At 33.8% G+C, this 19,084-nt stretch overlaps 1 protein-coding gene across 1 annotated transcript in view; it reads right to left on the reverse strand.

The window, feature by feature from the left end:
* Window positions 1-2,191: 2,191 nt before the first annotated feature.
* The window catches only part of LOC138695098 (very long chain fatty acid elongase AAEL008004-like), a 473,051-nt gene continuing 456,158 nt past the window's right edge, over window positions 2,192-19,084 (reverse strand). The window contains exons 7-10 of the mRNA XM_069819488.1: window positions 15,173-15,278; window positions 12,633-12,769; window positions 8,672-8,854; window positions 2,192-5,813 (exon numbers count right to left, since the gene is read on the reverse strand). Coding sequence (XP_069675589.1) covers window positions 5,592-5,813; window positions 8,672-8,854; window positions 12,633-12,769; window positions 15,173-15,278 — 648 coding nt within the window. The 3' untranslated portion in view covers window positions 2,192-5,591. The remainder of the gene's footprint in view (window positions 5,814-8,671; window positions 8,855-12,632; window positions 12,770-15,172; window positions 15,279-19,084) is intronic.

Here is a 19,084-nt window from a genome sequence, read left to right on the forward strand (position 1 = left end):
AAAGCGACTTTTGACCCATCTTGTATATATATGTTTGTGTTTTTAATGTAGAGGGCGGTCTTATATGCGAGGGATCTAATAAATCAGTAAAAATGTTATTTTGTTCGCAGGTTTGCTCCACTCAATCTGTAGCCTCATTTAGCAAACATCCCGGCTCAGAAAATAAAATATAATTTTTTAACAGTTGTATCGTAAATAACTATATCTCTATCGAGATATTTTTTAGGAAATGTCTAAATCGACTTTTTGCAGCACCTCAATATTTTCTCGTTATGTTTCGTGAAGCAAGAAAGTAAACAAACAGGACACAATGTATGTAATATCTGCCACATGATGTTTCACTTCATCGCTTTTCCATATTAAATTCAATAACGCTACATTCACATTTCTGAAAGAGCCTATGTATGTAGTGGAAAAATAGTACGTGATAGAGAAAATCTGAGCTCAGTTTTGGATTCAGCACCCTAAGAAAATGTATACTATAAATGTAGCCTAAATTTTTAGAAAACTTTTTATGACCCTTAATTTTGCAGGCCTGTGTAATTTATCAGCAAATAATGGATCAGTTCAAGATCGCTTTTGTTCTATACAATCCGTGCCTATCATTATGAAACAAACCTAAGAAATTCAAAGTTGTTTTGTATGTGAGGCAATTTTATAATTACTGTAAGGAAAAAGTACACGGTGTTCCATTCAAACCTCTCTGATTTCAATTCATCATTGCTAACAAGGTGTGCGGATTTATGAAATGAGACTGGTACTAAAAGAAAGAGAAACTCAAAGAATTTGTATTTCAATTGTTTTAAGTTGATTGTTTTGTCACTACGTTGCGCAACAATCGCAAAAGCAAAAATGGCGACTCCACATCAACGTGGGCAAACAATGGTGTGATATGTGGAGACGAAATCCGTAATTTCAACGCAACGAAATTACAACGAGTTTATGGAGGAGTTGCATCTGATGCAAACTCAATTAGGTTCTGGTTCAATAAGTTGCTTACGACCGGCAGTGTCCTAAAACAATCTGGTGGAATAATTGATTAAATGGCAATCTTACTCGTGTTAATTATGTAAGCATATGCGGCTTACAGCTGTTTCGGTGCTATTCGACACCATCCTCAGAGCCTACTAGATCTCGGCGCTATCTCAACTTCGCTGCCTGTTGTGTGGGTGCGTTTGTGTGATGAAGAGTTGTGTCAAATAGTGTGTGTGTTCTGAAATTGATCTGTGTGTTGAGAATTTGATTGGGGCATGTTTTAGTGTGTCTGTATATTTCATATTGTTCTAGTGTGTTGAGTTTTTGGCTTTTGGGTTGTATGTGTAGGATTTCCATGTCTATATTTATGTTATTGTATGTGTGGTTAGAACAATATGAAATATACAGACACACTAAAACACACTCCAATCAAATTCTCAACACACAGATCAATTTCAGAACACACACACTATTTGACACAACTCTTCATCACACGAACGCACCCACACAACAGGCAGCGAAGTTGAGATAGCGCCGAGATCTAGTAGGCTATGAGGATGGTGTCGAATAGCACGGAAACAGCTGTAAGCCACACATGCTTACATAATTAACACGAGTAAGATCGCCATCTAATCAATTATTTATATTCAAGTGTTAAAAGTAGTGTATGAAAGATTCAACATGGAATCTGGTGGAGTTCGGCATTCCGTGACAGAAGAAAGGGTGGAAGAAATTCGAGCAGGATTTCAGAGAAGCCCGAGTAAATCCATTTGCCAGGCATCAAGGCAATTCAATGTGCCTCCGACAATTCTGTAATTTCGTTGCGTTGAAATCACGGATTTCGTCTCAGCATACCATACCACCTTTTCCAGCTTTGCTGTGGAATTGTCATTTTTGCTTTTGCGAATGTTGCGATTGTTGCGCAATGTAGTGACAAAACAATCAACTTCAAACAAATGAAATACCATTTAGTACCAGTCTCATTTCATAAATCCGCATACCTTGTTAGCAATGATTAATTGAAATCAGGGAGGTTTCAATGGAACACCTTGTACAGTTAATGTTGATATTTTATGAGTAAGAAAGGAAACGTCCTCTAAAAAGTTATTTTTGTTTAGCTTTCATGTTCCTTACTTCTGTTGCAGAATACGTAGAGGTTACAGAAGTGTCAAGTCTACCAGGAGTAGAGAAAAATATGAATAAATAACAATAATAATAACAATAATAATAGTATAATTATAATAAATAGAAGTAGCAGTAACAACAACAATAAAAAGGATACACATTTTTTTCAAACAAACTTGTAATCCAAACGTTATTGTATTTGCATTTAATATACCACAGTGCACATGCCATTGGATAAAATCACTGTCAAATTACAGGTGTACCAATTGTAGCCAAAATCTGTGAAACAACTCCGTTATTCCATGACTTAACAAATATATATGACATTTTTTAACAGTAATGTTTCAATGGGCTTTCAATAGAAAAACCAGTCACTCTAATATGTGTGAAATATCTCATCAACATTAAAAACTCTCAAATTTGTAATTACTTCACATTTCTCTTATCTTCTTTGCATTAAAAATATGTTTAAAACATCTGAAAACCGAAAATCCAAAATCAAACAGTTTTTCACCATGTTGCTGGGAACACGTGACTCAAACGTACAATCGTGTGCTATGTATCAAAACTAACTGCGTTCACAAATGTTGCTGAGCCTCTTATGTAAAAGTAAACTTAAAATTAACATTTAAAGTGCTTTAAAGATGAAGAATTTTTAAAGGCAAGCTATCAGACCTTACTTAATTTCATAATTGGTTGACTATTCAGTAAGGTTCTTGGCCAGGTAACTCGCAGATCTTATTTTTCGCCAACTTCACAAAGCATTACATTTTTACATAATCGGCATTCTTTGCATTTTAAATTTTACATATTTCTAACAATTTAGATTTTATGCAAGCAGATGTAAAATATTTTAATCGGAATTACTATATTCATGTGATATCAAGAATAATAATCTATCCCATGTTACCAACAATTTTTTTTTTTTAACATATTACATCCAACAATTAGATTCCAGAGTTATCTGGGATCGTGTTTTCCATGTTTCAAAATTCTGATTATTTTTTCAAAGTTTATTTACAAGTATGTTACAACTGAAACCATTCAATAGGTGCCAGACCTGATGTATCACTTTTATTTTAGCTGTTACATTTAGAGGAAGGAAAATAACATCGCGTTTTTACTGGGACTGTACTTATGTCATTGAAGGTATAAAAAAATAGATGTGTACCAAACTGTGTGACCTGTTATTGTATCCATTAAAAAAGGAAACATCTTTAACGTTTATTACCAGTACAAAAAAAAAGTTACAATTTAAAATAAAGCACTCTCACACTTCGAGTAAATTAGGAAATGTGGACCCCCCCCCCCCAAAAACATTTGTCAGGCCTTCCCCCCTCGCCAATATTTTAATGACTGTTGAAATTCTATAATTTAAACACAACAAGCTTTGAAAATTTTCATTACAATGTCTCCATAAAGAAGGAAATAAGCTTTCAACAGTAGCTTACTTCATAAAACTTGCTGTAACAATAATTTTATTACTATTTCAATAATATCGATGGCCCAGTTCAAAAGGGAAACTCAAAATTTAACGTTTTGAGAAACCTACATTCATACTCCGTCATTGTTTGTTTTACGTCTTTAATAACAATTTAGTTTCTTTATTGTGGTACAAATTATAACTGTTTAGAGCTAGGTATTATTTATTTTCTTGAATCATTTTCAAGAACACGCAGTATGTAGTCTTAGAAAAAAGTGTGAGTGTGTTAATTTGATTTTTCACAGCAACCTAAAGTTTAAAACGCAGTTTTCTCAGAACTTTAAACTTTGAGTTATTCCCTTTCGAACTGGCCCGCCGATAAATGCTTTAACAGAATTTTTCATATAAACAAGAAGTTTTGTGAATATTTTGTGTTTTCTTCTCCCTAAAAATCGGGTCAGACTAACTTGGTATCCATCTCCCCCTACGGGGGGCCCCTGAGTGAATCATAGAAAAAAAAAAAAACGTAGGTCCCGACTGAAGTCATGAATCAGATTTATGCCCCTGTTTTCACACAATATTAGAATGTCTAGAGACATACAAGTATAGTGTATATAATATTAATTCTGTATTCAATTTCAGAATTTTCAGTTAGAATGTCTGGGAATTTTCCACCTTTCTCATTCTTTACAGAAGGCATTCAAGTAAAGCTGTTTAGCTCCGTTTTAATTTTGTTTAATATGCTATTCTTTTGGGTACCAATACTTGCCTCATGTTATGGTGGAAAAGGGTTCCAACGGTAACACATCATCTGCATTCTTAGGACAGAAAGAGGTAATTGTAAAACTGGACTTCTTCCATCACAACATGGAGCAAAACCCTAACCTAAAACAACTTGCACCACGTTTGAGATTTACTCCATTATTCGTAAGACTGCCACACTTTCAAAATTAAGTTTCAGACACTCCTCACCAAAACTTAAATAAAATTTTAAAACATTTCTTGTAACATTCTGTAACTCCACCACCATAATGTCCTATTTTCTATAATGGAAGGTATTAGATCATTATAGATGATGAAAGACATTCATGTCAAAGACTGTATCTATTTTTGTATTTTGGATGCTGAAAAGAAATTGTTTTCCCAAAGAACGTAAAAAAAATAAACAGTAAACAAATGACTGCGAAAGGTTGCCAGAAATGTGAAAGTAATCCGACAATCAATGGAAAACAGGACTCAAATCGTAACACTTTATCTTAACCCTATACCCATTTTATTGCACTCAGATTCTCAAAATGGGGAGTATATTGGGTACATCATCAACAGTTCGGCCCCTGCACAGACTGAACCTGGCTATATGAAGTACGTGGCAAAACAAAAAAAGAAAGTTTGTTCCACTCTTTTATAATGATACCAACACCATAAAATATATGGCCCTACAGAATCACCATAAAGGCGACCGATCCATAGTACAATGTAGTACACTATGAACGAGCCGCCTTACGATTCCTCTGCACAGAAATGTTTGAACGTGTGGGCGAACCAACCGTCTGACAACAGGAGGAGGAAGAAGAGTTTCTACATCTTCCTATTTCAAGTAAATTAATTAAACTCATTTCAATATTGCAGACGAAAAGCATCATTCACCCACATCTGACTCAAGGCGTAACTACAGTTTCTAGAATATCTGTCCAGTTCTTAGATGCTTTCACATTTTGACTGGGACATTTCTTAATAGCCCTAGCAAATGTAGTTACCGGTACTATATTTTAGGCATATATCGTAGCAAGTCTATATGTCAGTACTGGAACAAAAATAACAAAACAACTTCTTTTAGTCATGTGACTGATTGGTCATTGCATGTCACACAGCGTAACTAATGTACGTGAGATAGCGGGTCTATTCACACAACCCAATCACTTGGTCACAACACTTTTCTCTTCGTCACGACACTTCTCTTGCAACACCAGCTTCTAGATATTCTTGCTCCAGAAAGTCCCGTGTTTTTGTTTCATTTAGACTAAACAAGTTCGTGCCTAACCTAGCCCTGTTGAAATGAATCGTGTCGCTATTTCTCTTGATGTAGTACAGGCGTTGTGCGGTGTGTCAGGTTAGAATTACTGCTCACGCCATTTTTTGTAGCTGCAGTAGCCATGTAACCGTTGTTAACACCGTTTGAGTAACAATTGGAATACGCTTTAGAATATTCACTGCTGTAGTCTGACGCCAGCTCGTGGTTTGTAACACCGTTCCCATTGCTGTCCGTCTTCTTCTTTTCTTCCAGCACAGCCTAAAATAAAAATAAATACAGATTCATTAGTCACCAGGGCTTGAATTTTTATGTAATAGCAGCATGCAAAATAATGCACAAACTGGGGCCTATTTCATAAAGCTTGATAATTATTTCAAGAAGGGCCTAACTTCAGAAAACCTTTTTTTTTTTTACAAGAGACAAAACACTGAGTCTTTGTAATGTCGAGGATCAGGAACAGGTTAGGTTTGGCTTGTTCAGGCCTTGCATGTATAAAGGTGCGGCAAAACACCCTCCCTAATTTAAAGTTTATATAAAAAACAGATGGATCAAAATAAGGAAACTTTATTAATATGAATGGTATCTTAACAGTGGGGAATTTTTCATTTTTTGAATAACGTGTCTCTCAAGTGGTGTCCTTCACTATCAATGCATTATTGAATGCGACTTCGGAAATTCTGCATCACTCTAACTAGCATTTCTTGAGGAATAAGACCAATTTCTTCCTGTATTGCATTTCTTAGGTCTGGCAAAGTCCTCGGTCGATGTTTGAACACCTCAGCCTTAAGATGCCCCCAAAGAAAAAATCTAATGATCATGCTGGCTAGGGGACGTGGCCATGTGAAGAAATTAAGCGTCCGGGAAACATCTGTCTCAGGACTGGGAGAGAAATCTGAGCTGTGTGAGAGGTGCTCCATCCTGCTGAAACCAGACCTGGTCAATCTGCAGCGCATTGAGTCTTGGTGCCAAAAAATCGTTGATCACAAAAGTGTACCGCTGAGAGTTCACTGTCACAGTAGCACCATCCTCTTCGAAAAAGTAAGGACCAAGTACCCCAACTGCGCACCATACAGTAACACCACAGTCTACTATATACAGTCGCGAAGCTCAATATGTAGTAAAAATGCAAACATGGGTAGTTGCCCACCACTAGGATCGCTACTATCGCCTCATCATCGCAGATCTCTCTCCTAGTAGACGACAAAATATGTTACACTTTCGTTGTGTTCTTTTGGAAGTATTATCGCCTTCCTTCCATTATTGAAATATTAAATGCATAAAGTTAATTAATTATTTTAATGAAGTATATTAAATTCCACCATAAACTCGAAGATACCTGCAAGAAACAGGTTAATATTATTTTGGTTTGTGCAAAAAGAACTGAAATTTACTATAATCGCTTCACTCATTCAAGATTATAGCGATAATTACCTATGAAACCAATAAATATTAATTTGCATTTCCCTTTACAACAATAATAATGGAAATATGAATTAATGGAGTAACTTATGTGTACCGGTACTTGTAGTGTAGGCTTACGTAGTTAAAAAAGTGGGATGAGGTTAAGCAATAATAATCACACCAGAATTGGAAATAAAACGTGATCAATAAATTTTATTGCAACAGGCTTTTTCTACGTCTCTAGTAAAGAACAAATAAAAATAACAACAAAATTAACAGCTATAATTAAAAACATATCCTGTGAAAAAAAAAAAGTAGGCCTAAGCAATAATAATCCCACCAGAATTGAAAATAAAACGTGATCAATAAATTTCATTAAAACAAACTTAATTTTTCTACGTCTCTAGTAAAATATTATTATTCCAATTATTGTATTTTAGCCATTAACATTTTCATTACAACCAATAACGAACATTTCACAAGCATCAATGTGAAATATGCAACGAGCTAGCACTCGATGGAAATACGACACAGTCCAAAGTCGACCGTGGACAGTCTATTGTTTCTAGTTGCTAATCGCTTGGAGCGCTTTATCACGAGATTTGCAAAAAATCACCTCAAGCTTCGCGACTGTATATAGTAGACTGTGGTAACACGGTCGTTATGTAGAGGTTATTCATGAAGTTCACGAGGGTTCTGTCCACTCCAATATCGGAAATTTTGATGATTCACGCATCACGATAAGTGAAAATGTGCTTCATCACTAAAAAGAACCACAGCATCTTCAGCATTTGCATTACACATTTTCACCATTTGCAGAATTTCCGAAGTCGCATTCAACAATGCATTGACAGTGAAGGACACCACTTGAGAGACATGTTATTCAAAAAATGAAAAATTCCCAATATTAAGATACTATAGATATTAATAAAGTTTCCTTATTTTGATCCATCCGTTTTTTATTTAAACTTTAAATTAGGGAGGATGTTCTGCCGCACCCTTTACTTGGTAGATTTATCCTGGACTGAAAAAAAAAAAAAAGTGCTTTCCCGCATAGTGCAACATCATGGTGGTACCACTGAGTTGGGTGATGATTTCATGTGAATATTCCTGAAAAAAATCATTGATTATAAGAAATGAAGTTGTTTGGGGCGGATTGGGTAGGTTTATAGGTTTCCCATTGGCCAGTGTCTTTAGAGTCGTGTGCTATAATTTTCAATTAAGTAGGTTTTTTTCCTCTCATGTGTGGTGCATAGCAGGATCGAAGATATACCGAAAGTACTTCAATTCAGTCGTTCAGTACTATGACAAGAAGGAATTCATCTCCCTGGAATAAGGACATAACCTACAAATCTACAACACTCGTTACAGGAGAAAGAAAACAAGTGTATTCACGTAATGGATGCGATCATTTATTGTTACACATTAATATTAATGAAGCTAAGTATTCTTGTCGAGTAAATGCAGACGAAAACATGATTTATGATGAAATTACTTTTTAAAAGTAACTCCAATTATCCCCAACTTCTTAAATTCGAGTTAAAGATAATGTCTTTACCAGTTAGCAATGCAAATGTAAACTCAGTTAATAATTGCAATATTAAACATAAAATAATATTCTGAGATCTGGGAAGAATAAAAGTTATATAATTTTTTTTTTTCCCCAGGGTTAATCTTAACTGAAAGATGGCCACCCTAGCTTTCACTGAACTTACCATACATATTCCAGAATTTCTACTTCTTGATTTGTGAATGTAGTTTGCTTTATAGAAATCAGAAAACAAGAAGAGGAACAACACTCCATGCAGACCGATCCAAACCATGAAACCTTTAGGATAGCTGCAGTCTGTGTAGAACACAATCTGGAACTGGTGTGCAAAGATGAGCACAAATTGCACCTGTAAAACAAATACATGCATTATTATTATTATTGTTATTATTATTATTTTAAAAAGGGGGACAAAACCAACTGTGGTAACTTTCGAGGAATATCACTTTTGTTGACGTCGTACAAAATTTTGTCCAATATTCTTTTGAGAAGATTAACTCCGTACGTAGATGTAATTATTGGGGATCATCAGTGCGGTTTTCGACGTAATAGATCGACTATTGATCAGATTTTTTGTATTCCACAGATAATGGAGAAAAAATGGGAGTATAAGGGTACAGTACATCAGTTATTCATAGATTTCAAAAAGGCATATGACTCGGTTAAGAGGGAAGTATTATATGATATTCTTATTGAATTTGGTATTTCCAAGAAACTAGTTCGATTAATTAAAATGTGTCTCAGTGAAACATACAGCAGAGTCCGTATAGGTCAGTTTCTATCTGATGCTTTTCCAATTCACTGCGGGCTAAAGCAGGGAGATGCACTATCACCTTTACTTTTTAACTTCGCTTTAGAATATGCCATTAGGAAAGTTCAGGATAACAGGCAGGGTTTGGAATTGAACGGGTTACATCAGCTTCTTGTCTATGCGGATGACGTGAATATGTTAGGAGAAAATACACAAACGATTAGGGAAAACACGGAAATTTTACTTGAAGCAAGTAGAGCGATCGGTTTGGAAGTAAATCCCGAAAAGACAAAGTATATGATTATGTCTCGTGACCAGAATATTGTACGAAATGGAAATATAAAAATTGGAGATTTATCCTTCGAAGAGGTGGAAAAATTCAAATATCATGGAGCAACAGTAACAAATATAAATGACACTCGGGAGGAAATTAAACACAGAATAAATATGGGAAATGCGTGTTATTATTCGGTTAAGAAGCTCTTATCATCCAGTCTGCTGTCCAAAAATCTGAAAGTTAGAATTTATAAAACAGTTATATTACCGGTTCTTCTGTATGGTTGTGAAACTTGGACTCTCACTCTGAGAGAGGAACATAGGTTAAGGGTGTTTGAGAATAAGGCGCTTAGGAAAATATTTGGGGCTAAGCGGGATGAAGTTACAGGAGAATGGAGAAAGTTACACAACACAGAACTGCACACATTGTATTCTTCGCCTGACATAATTAGGAACATTAAATCCAGACGTTTGAGATGGGCAGGGCATGTAGCACGTATGGGCGAATCCAGAAATGCATATAGAGTGTTAGTTGGGAGACCGGAGGTAAAAAGACCTTTAGGGAGGCCGAGACGTAGATGGGAGGATAATATTAAAATGGATTTGAGGGAGGTGGGGTATGATGATAGAGACTGGATTAATCTTGCACAGGATAGGGACCGCTGGCGGGCTTATGTGAGGGCGGCAATGAACCTTCGGGTTCCTTAAAAGCCATTTGTAAGTAAGTAAGTAAGTAGGCCTAAGTATTATTATTATTATTATTATTATTATTATTATTATATCTGTGCGCTTTGCTGCACTTATTCGGTCCAGGGATCATCTGTGTTTGATAGAAGGATAAATCGTTTAATATTTTACTTAGATGAAATTGTATTTAAATAATTAAAATAGGCCTACGATTATTTTCGTCCAGTGAGCACTCATTTGGTGCAAGGATAATTCTATGTTGTTTGGGTAAAGGGAGGTAAGTCACAAAAATGAGTTTGGAGATAAATGAAAATTAAACTTGGAACTCTTATTGCAAATAATTTTCTACACAAATAAAACACATCAACTGCTAGTATTCTTTTGATTTTTGCACACCCACTTGTGTAATTTAACTTGTGTGTTCATCTGGGGAACAAAATTTCAACTGCATAAAAAAGGACTTATTCCCCTTTAACCAAACACCACAGAATTCCTTACAATGTTCCTTAATTGTTATTACATGCAAATAATTAAAACAAATATTTGGTACTCGGAACATCCGTTTTTGGTGCAAGGATAATTAAATTAAGAGTATTTTGAGACAGATTTTATCCCGCGTAATAGTTGAATTAGACTACAGTCTGCAGCTCTGATTTGATTAGATGTGTCGTGCCCATGTTTCCAACATCTGTCCAACATGTTCATGAAATAAAACACCCTCTTTGTATAAGCATTACTACTTGGTAAGCTTAGAACAGAATTAGCCAGTTTTTTCCAAATTTATAACATTAACATGGTTTCACTTTAAACGGGTGAGCACTAAAACCCATTTCTAAAAAGGCTGCACATTTTAATGCCTGTCTTGAACAACAAAATTCATCAAATAAATCATCATCATTCACGGCAAAATCAAATGTTTAGAATATAAATTTTTATATTATGCAAAAATAAGGGAGAAAAATGCTCGAAGAGAAGTATAATATGGGAGTCGAGAGTCTGTTAAAAATTGGGGGCAAATATGGGAGATCCCGGGAAATACAGAGAGTTGACAACCCTAATTAAAAACCATATAAGTGTCCCCTTCACTTTGTAGCAGTTATTGAAATATCAATCAATCTTCTTAATGTATCCAGCTGTTTGCTGACAACATAAAGTCCCCTATAGTCCACTGTAGTCTATTCAGTTGTTGTTTTTCACGAGAAATGAGGGGTATTTTGATTGGTGTTCATTATAGATGCCTGTTGCTAGTAGCCAGAGTTGGGGTGTAGTCAATATATACTGCAGGGCTGTGTCTTCTGCAACTGGTACTGATGATTTTAATTTACTTATTTTGTGGTTTATGGATGGACAGATAGAAGACTGTGTTCCAGATTATTACACCACAGACAAGTAGGATTATCAGAAATGTGAAATCGGTGTAGGTACAATTGAGTGATAATGTGACCTGTTCTGGCTCTTGTTAAAAATGTCTGAACATGTCTGGGCAAGTTTTTGTATATTTCCAGGTCATTTGGTTTCTTTTGTACAGACTGTAAAATTTTTCCTTTGTCAGAAGAGAGCCAATTGTTGATCCATAGGTTTGTGAAATGAGACTTGACTGAAGCAAAAGCATTGGATAGAGATATCACTTGAAGAGGTCTTGGTTGCAAATATGTTGCCTGTTTTGCAATATCATCGACTTTCTCGTTTCCAGGTATACCACAATGACTAGGTATCCATTGAAATGTTATTTCCTTTTGGAGTTCTTTTAGTTTACTAAGTTGTTTCCGAATTGGAATAATTGTATGTGCGTATAGGTTTGGTACATATTTAATTATATTAAATATAGCCTAAATATAGCCCTCTTGGAGTCGGTAAGTATGCAAATAGATTTTTCAGAAATTTGAGTAACACACTGAATCAATCAATCTTCTTAATGTATCCAGCTGTTTGCTGACAAACATACATCTGGTTAGGTACTTCTTCCACCAGATGTATTTCTGGGATAACACACTGAAAAGCAGCATCAATAGCTAGCAATTCAGTGTCAAGACTGGAGGAGGATGAACACGGTATGAAATAACTTTCTTGGTATTTTGGAATATAATACCCTGCTCCTGATATCCCATTATTAGGATTTAGAGATCCATCTGTATAAAATTGAAGGTGATCCTTATATGTGCTGCAGAGTAGTTTCATGGCATCTAACTTAAGAATGTATGGAGGATCATTTTTGGAAAAATATAAAACTTTAAAAACTTAAATCTTTAAAAAGTATTAAAACGTAATTTAAAAAGCCTTTATCAGCAATTGATGATCTACTTTACAGTGCCATTCGCTAATCTAAGATATATTACCTTTTTTAAATTACATTTTAACACTTTTTAAAAGTTTTGTACTGTACTGTGATGCGATATGTACTGAAGAAAATTACCATTTGAATGGTTGTTAGGTACTTCTTCCACCAGATGTATTTCTGGAATTTGGGCCCCATCGCAGCCACCATGTAGTAGAAGTACATGATAATGTGCACGAACGTGTTGAGCAGGGCGAAGAACGTGCTGTGACCACCTGCAACAACACAGCACAACACAACTTATAAAAACTGAAACTGATAAATAATATTGTGTCTATAATGGGCGATTCAAAAGGTTGTGATGAAACTGAAGGATCTTATAGAAGGCTCGAAATATAACATTTTTCAAATAGGAACTTATGACCTCTAAAGTAATCCTCAGCCAGTACAAGACTAAACATTCACAATGAAAATTGAACATAACCGTAACATAAACATTACCCTAAGACGTTAACATGAAAGTTTGCAAACTCCAAACTTTCATGCTTATGCTTACGTGATTTGCAAACAGAACACAATCGTGGAGCGCTGAAGTATACGACAGAATATGAGGAAATGGCGTCGTTGTTAAGTTTCCATGGTTACCGAGTATGTTTGCTGTTTATATTCCCATCGTGAATGATGGTATGACTTCTTGATTTTACCACAGTCTAGTATATACAGTCACGAAGCTTAATACTTACTAAATATGCAAACATAAACAGTTGAAATATGCATCCATACATAGTTGCTCACCACCAGGATCGCTACTATCACCTCATCACAGATCTTTCCCTAACAGTCCATAAAATGTATTGTACTTTCGATATCGTGTTCTTTTGAAAAAAATTAACACCTTCCTTCCACTATTGAAATATGAAAAATCATAAGGTTTATATATTATTTTCATAAAATATATATTATCTTCTAGAAACTCACCTTCCTGGATCTTTCAGAAGGGTAACTCTAACCTTTTTTCTTACAATTTATAGTACTACAAACGTCTCCTTGTCCTATATTATTATTCAAATTATTGTATTTTAGCCATTTACATTTATTACAACCAATAACGAACATTTCACAGTTTAAACAACTTTTCACAACAATGCGAAATACGGCACAGTCAATGCTTATCATTGCTAAGCTTTATTTAGTGTAATGTGTCCATAAGTTCCGTTTACTTCTTGTTGCATAATATGTTGCAGAAATAATTACAAAACTGTGTTATTTTAATGTGAAGAGAATTTTACATGTTAACATAATCTGTTCGCGTCAACATTTCAAGTTTAGAATGGAAGCTATTTTGAGGTTTAATAAAAAAGAATTTATATTGTGATTTCAATTTAGCACATCCACCTTTCTTAATTTTAGACAAAACATTTACCATACCACTCCTATGAAATTAGTGTACGTACAATTGTGTTACTTCGTCTCTTAAGTAGTAGATAAATACAATAATTCAGTACTCGATTGTAGTATTAAAATGCAGACAAACAATGTCCTGGTATCATACATGACATTATGCTTGATTATAATGTATGATTGCGAATTTAGGAATGTAAGTTAAATATAGTAAACATAACCTATAATTTTCATATGAATGGCAAGGCATTGGAGATCACTAAATTTAGACAGAAAGGGGCAACTGGTACAGTAAACATAATCTATAATTTCAACATGTCTAAATATCCGTGCGGTGCAATTGAAAATTACTGAATCGTGCATAAATGAATGTACAAGAATTTCGCAATATTTAATCGAAATAGAGGCAGGTATTACACATACGAACAACGTAATTTTCACACAATAAATAATATTACATCTTAACTCGCAAGTGAATTATGTCTGAAGTGTCTCATAATCATTGTTTTAAATTTTATTAATGGAATTACACTACATTTTAGAGAAACATATGTTACTGTTCATGCATTCCAACTAATTTATATGGTTGAAACGCCGCCCTTTGTGATCGAGTTAAGCGAATTACATGGTCTGCCTTACGGCCTGTATTAGATCACGATGGCTGTGGCACAGTCTATTGTTCCTAGTACTCACAGCACTCCAAGCGGCTAGCAACTATCGCGAGATTTGCAAAAAAAATCACCCCAAGCTTCGTGACTGTCTATAGTAGACTGTGATTTTACCGTAACGTTTATATTCTAAAGTTAACGCTTACGTTATGTTTAATTTTCATTGTGAATGAGCCTTAAGAGTAATGCGGAGATTTTCTACAATACAAGAATTTTTATAAAAAAAAAGGTACATATAAATAATTCTACGTAAAACAAAATTACAAAATTATTTTTCCGAAAAGTGGTCCACTATACTGCAGATTACAGGTAACTTTCGACGTACTATGCAATAGCGAGTGGAATCAAGAAGAAACAAATGAATGCATACTGCATTGGCCATTTACACGATATTGCAAGGCCATGAACCAGAAGAAGCAAATAATGCAATTATTAAAAGAAGAGACAAATGAAATGTATACTGCAGGACATTACACAAGCCAAATAAAGGCAAATTAAAAACGTAAATACAAGACTTCCACAAGAACTTGTTTTAAGCTATTTACAACCAACTGTGAAAACAATTATTTCTCTTCTCTATTTTTAAAATGGAAATATAACATTACTTACCGGGAGCAAACTTCATACCCATCCAGACACTCATGGGCATGCAGCCATGATGAATCACATGGAGATTGGACACCTGATTATTCTTCTTTCGAAGTATGAAAAATAACTGCAACAAAATTGTTATATTGGTATAAACATTCGCAAATATAGAGTGAAAACAAACAGTGAATGCGAAGAATGGAGCAGCTCATCTAAATATGCATACATGAAAATGCTTCGAAATGAAATATCCAATAAGATGGAAGCTTTGTTTCCGTGTCTTTGTCCAAACTAGATCCCAACACGACCACAATTGCATACACAACACACAATAGATCATAACATGTGGCTGATTCCTGACATTAAAAAATTAAACCGTACAATTTATAAACGAATTCAAATGTCTTATTTCTGGAGTTATAGCAAATGTTTGTTGTGTACAAGTCACAAAACTAAAGCTCATCTTTTTATTTGGGTGCATATTAAATGATTTCGTATGTACAGAGTGATTCACGAGAAATAGTAAATAGTTCAAAGTGTAGTAGTATGGACTATTTTGAGTAAAAAAAAAGTTCATATAAACATGTGTCCAACTTACATTGGATATATAGATATAGCTGTTTGAATGTCACCGGTTAACAAGCCTTCCAAATGGTATGAAGAAACGACAAATGACTGCGTACAAAGTATGTGTCGCTCTTTTGAGATCATCTGAGGGCTGCACCAGCGAATAGGGATTATAAAGAATGGACACTGAGCGAATTTTCCTGTGTTTTGTTTCTCTGTGCGCCAGCGGCTAGTTCCACTTTGAAGCGCTAGAGGTAGTGTAATCGAGCATACGCTAAGATAATAATTGAGAATAGATTTAAGGCACAGGATCCAAATATCGCCTACCTTATTGCATAATCCAGTAACGCTTTGCTTCAAATAAATTCAAGTTAACAGCTTTTCCCTATTTCTCTGTGACAAACTAACTGTAATAATAATATTTTATATTTCAGATATAATACATTATATTATAAAATAATATAATACATTATAAAATTAAGTATCGAATTCGTTTAATATTTGTATAATAATATAATATAGGTATATGGTTTTACTTCTCGTAAGAGTTTGGTTTTTCCATTTTCAGCGCTATCAAATCATTACATATTTTAATTGTTGTTGGGGTCAACGTCTCAACTCTCATTATAAAGGAACTCTAGAGTCTAGACATTGCAGTTAATGAAGGATTTATTATTTTATGGATCCAATTTATTTTATTTGAGTACATAATGTACCTAGATGTATTAATTGTGTGTGTTAGATTTCCGCTGTGTCGACTGCTAGCTGGTGTGATGTCAGCGCCAACTCTAGGGAGAAAGCAGGATCTCACGCTTTAGCTGGCTTGAAGGTCATTGAAATCAGTCCGGCTACATCAAAGGTACCGACGCGAAGTGTCCATTCTTTATAATCCCTATTCGCTGGCTGCACTGTTCATAATGGGTTTACAGAAACAGCTGTTTGTAGTTCCCTTGGCTACAAAGATGGGCATGTTCTTCCAGCATGACGGAGCTCCTGTACATTTAAGCTGTCAGGTGACACATCATCTAAATCTCACATTCCCCGAACGATGAATCGGCCGTGGTAGTCAAATGCATTGGCCATAAAGGTCCCCAGATCTTACTCTTGTCGGTTTTTGTCTGTGGGGGTGTATGAAAGGCGAAAGTGTACAAAAACAAAGTGCAACAGCTACTGTTGCCAACAGTGCAGTGAAGTGCATTGAATTGTTAAATGTATTGAGACCGCGCGAATAAGCAATAAATGTAATCATTAAGAAATTCATCTTTCCTTTTTGTCATTTATAACAATTGTTATGCGTAACTTTCAAACAGTTGTACACCCATTGAAAATTGGACACATGTTTATATGAACTTTACTCAAAAGAGTTCACACTACCACACCCTAAAATACAGATTTACTATTCCTCCTGAACCATTCTGTACATGTTTATTTGACAGACAGTTCATGAAAAACACAACGTGATAAGGAAATTGAGTTGTGAAATGAGTAACACGGATATTGAAAATGCATGTGTTATGTGTGACCACTTATTTTTCAACAACAAAGGCCTTATCCAAAAATATAATGAATAATTTATCAAGTGTCTTTATTCAAACATATTCTAAATAATTTATCAAATGTCTTTATACACACATACTCTGAATAATTTATCAAGTGTCTTTATTCAAACATATTCTAAATAATTTATCAAATGTCTTTATACACACATACTCTGAATAATTTATCAAGTGTCTTTATTCAAACATATTCTAAATAATTTATCAAATGTCTTTATACACACATACTCTGAATAATTTATCAAGTGTCTTTATTCAAACATATTCTAAATAATTTATCAAATGTCTTTATACACACATACTCTGAATAATTTATCAAATGTCTTTATACACACATACTCTGAATAATTTATCAAGTGTCTTTATTCAAACATATTCTAAATAATTTATCAAATGCCTTTATACACACATACTCTGAATAATTTATCAAGTGTCTTTATTCAAACATATTCTAAATAATTTATCAAATGTCTTTATACACACATACTCTGAATAATTTATCAAGTGTCTTTATTCAAACATATTCTAAATAATTTATCAAATGTCTTTATACACACATACTCTGAATAATTTATCAAGTGTCTTTATTCAAACATATTCTAAATAATTTATCAAATGTCTTTATACACACATACTCTGAATAATTTATCAAATGTCTTTATACACACATACTCTGAATAATTTATCAAGTGTCTTTATTCAAACATATTCTAAATAATTTATCAAATGTCTTTATACACACATACTCTGAATAATTTATCAAGTGTCTTTATTCAAACATATTCTAAATAATTTATCAAATGTCTTTATACACACATACTCTGAATAATTTATCAAGTGTCTTTATTCAAACATATTCTAAATAATTTATCAAATGTCTTTATACACACATACTCTGAATAATTTATCAAGTGTCTTTATTCAAACATATTCTAAATAATTTATCAAATGTCTTTATACACACATACTCTGAATAATTTATCAAATGTCTTTATACACACATATTCTAAATAATTTATCAAATGTCTTTATACACACATACTCTGAATAATTTATCAAATGTCTTTATACACACATACTCTGAATAATTTATCAAGTGTCTTTATTCAAACATATTCTAAATAATTTATCAAATGTCTTTATACACACATACTCTGAATAATTTATCAAGTGTCTTTATTCAAACATATTCTAAATAATTTATCAAATGTCTTTATACACACATACTCTGAATAATTTATCAAGTGTCTTTATTCAAACATATTCTAAATAATTTATCAAATGTCTTTATACACACATACTCTGAATAATTTATCAAATGTCTTTATACACACATACTCTGAATAATTTATCAAGTGTCTTTATTCAAACATATTCTAAATAATTTATCAAATGTCTTTATACACACATACTCTGAATAATTTATCAAGTGTCTTTATTCAAACATATTCTAAATAATTTATCAAATGTCTTTATACACACATACTCTGAATAATTTATCAAATGTCTTTATACACACATACTCTGAATAATTTATCAAGTGTCTTTATTCAAACATATTCTAAATAATTTATCAAATGTCTTTATACACACATACTCTGAATAATTTATCAAATGTCTTTATATACACATACTCTGAATAATTTATCAAATGTCTTTCTCTCGAATTTAAAATAAAGACAAGTACGACAGACTTGCACATACATGGCAATTTTTCACTGCGAACAGCAAGTTCAGTTACCGAAAAAATTAAATAATGTAAAACAATGAATATTATATGAGTTTTCTTCATAGTTATATCCCATAATTT

Source organism: Periplaneta americana, chromosome 2 (genome assembly GCF_040183065.1).
Source record: "Periplaneta americana isolate PAMFEO1 chromosome 2, P.americana_PAMFEO1_priV1, whole genome shotgun sequence".
In the NCBI taxonomy this organism is placed as follows: domain Eukaryota; kingdom Metazoa; phylum Arthropoda; class Insecta; order Blattodea; family Blattidae; genus Periplaneta; species Periplaneta americana.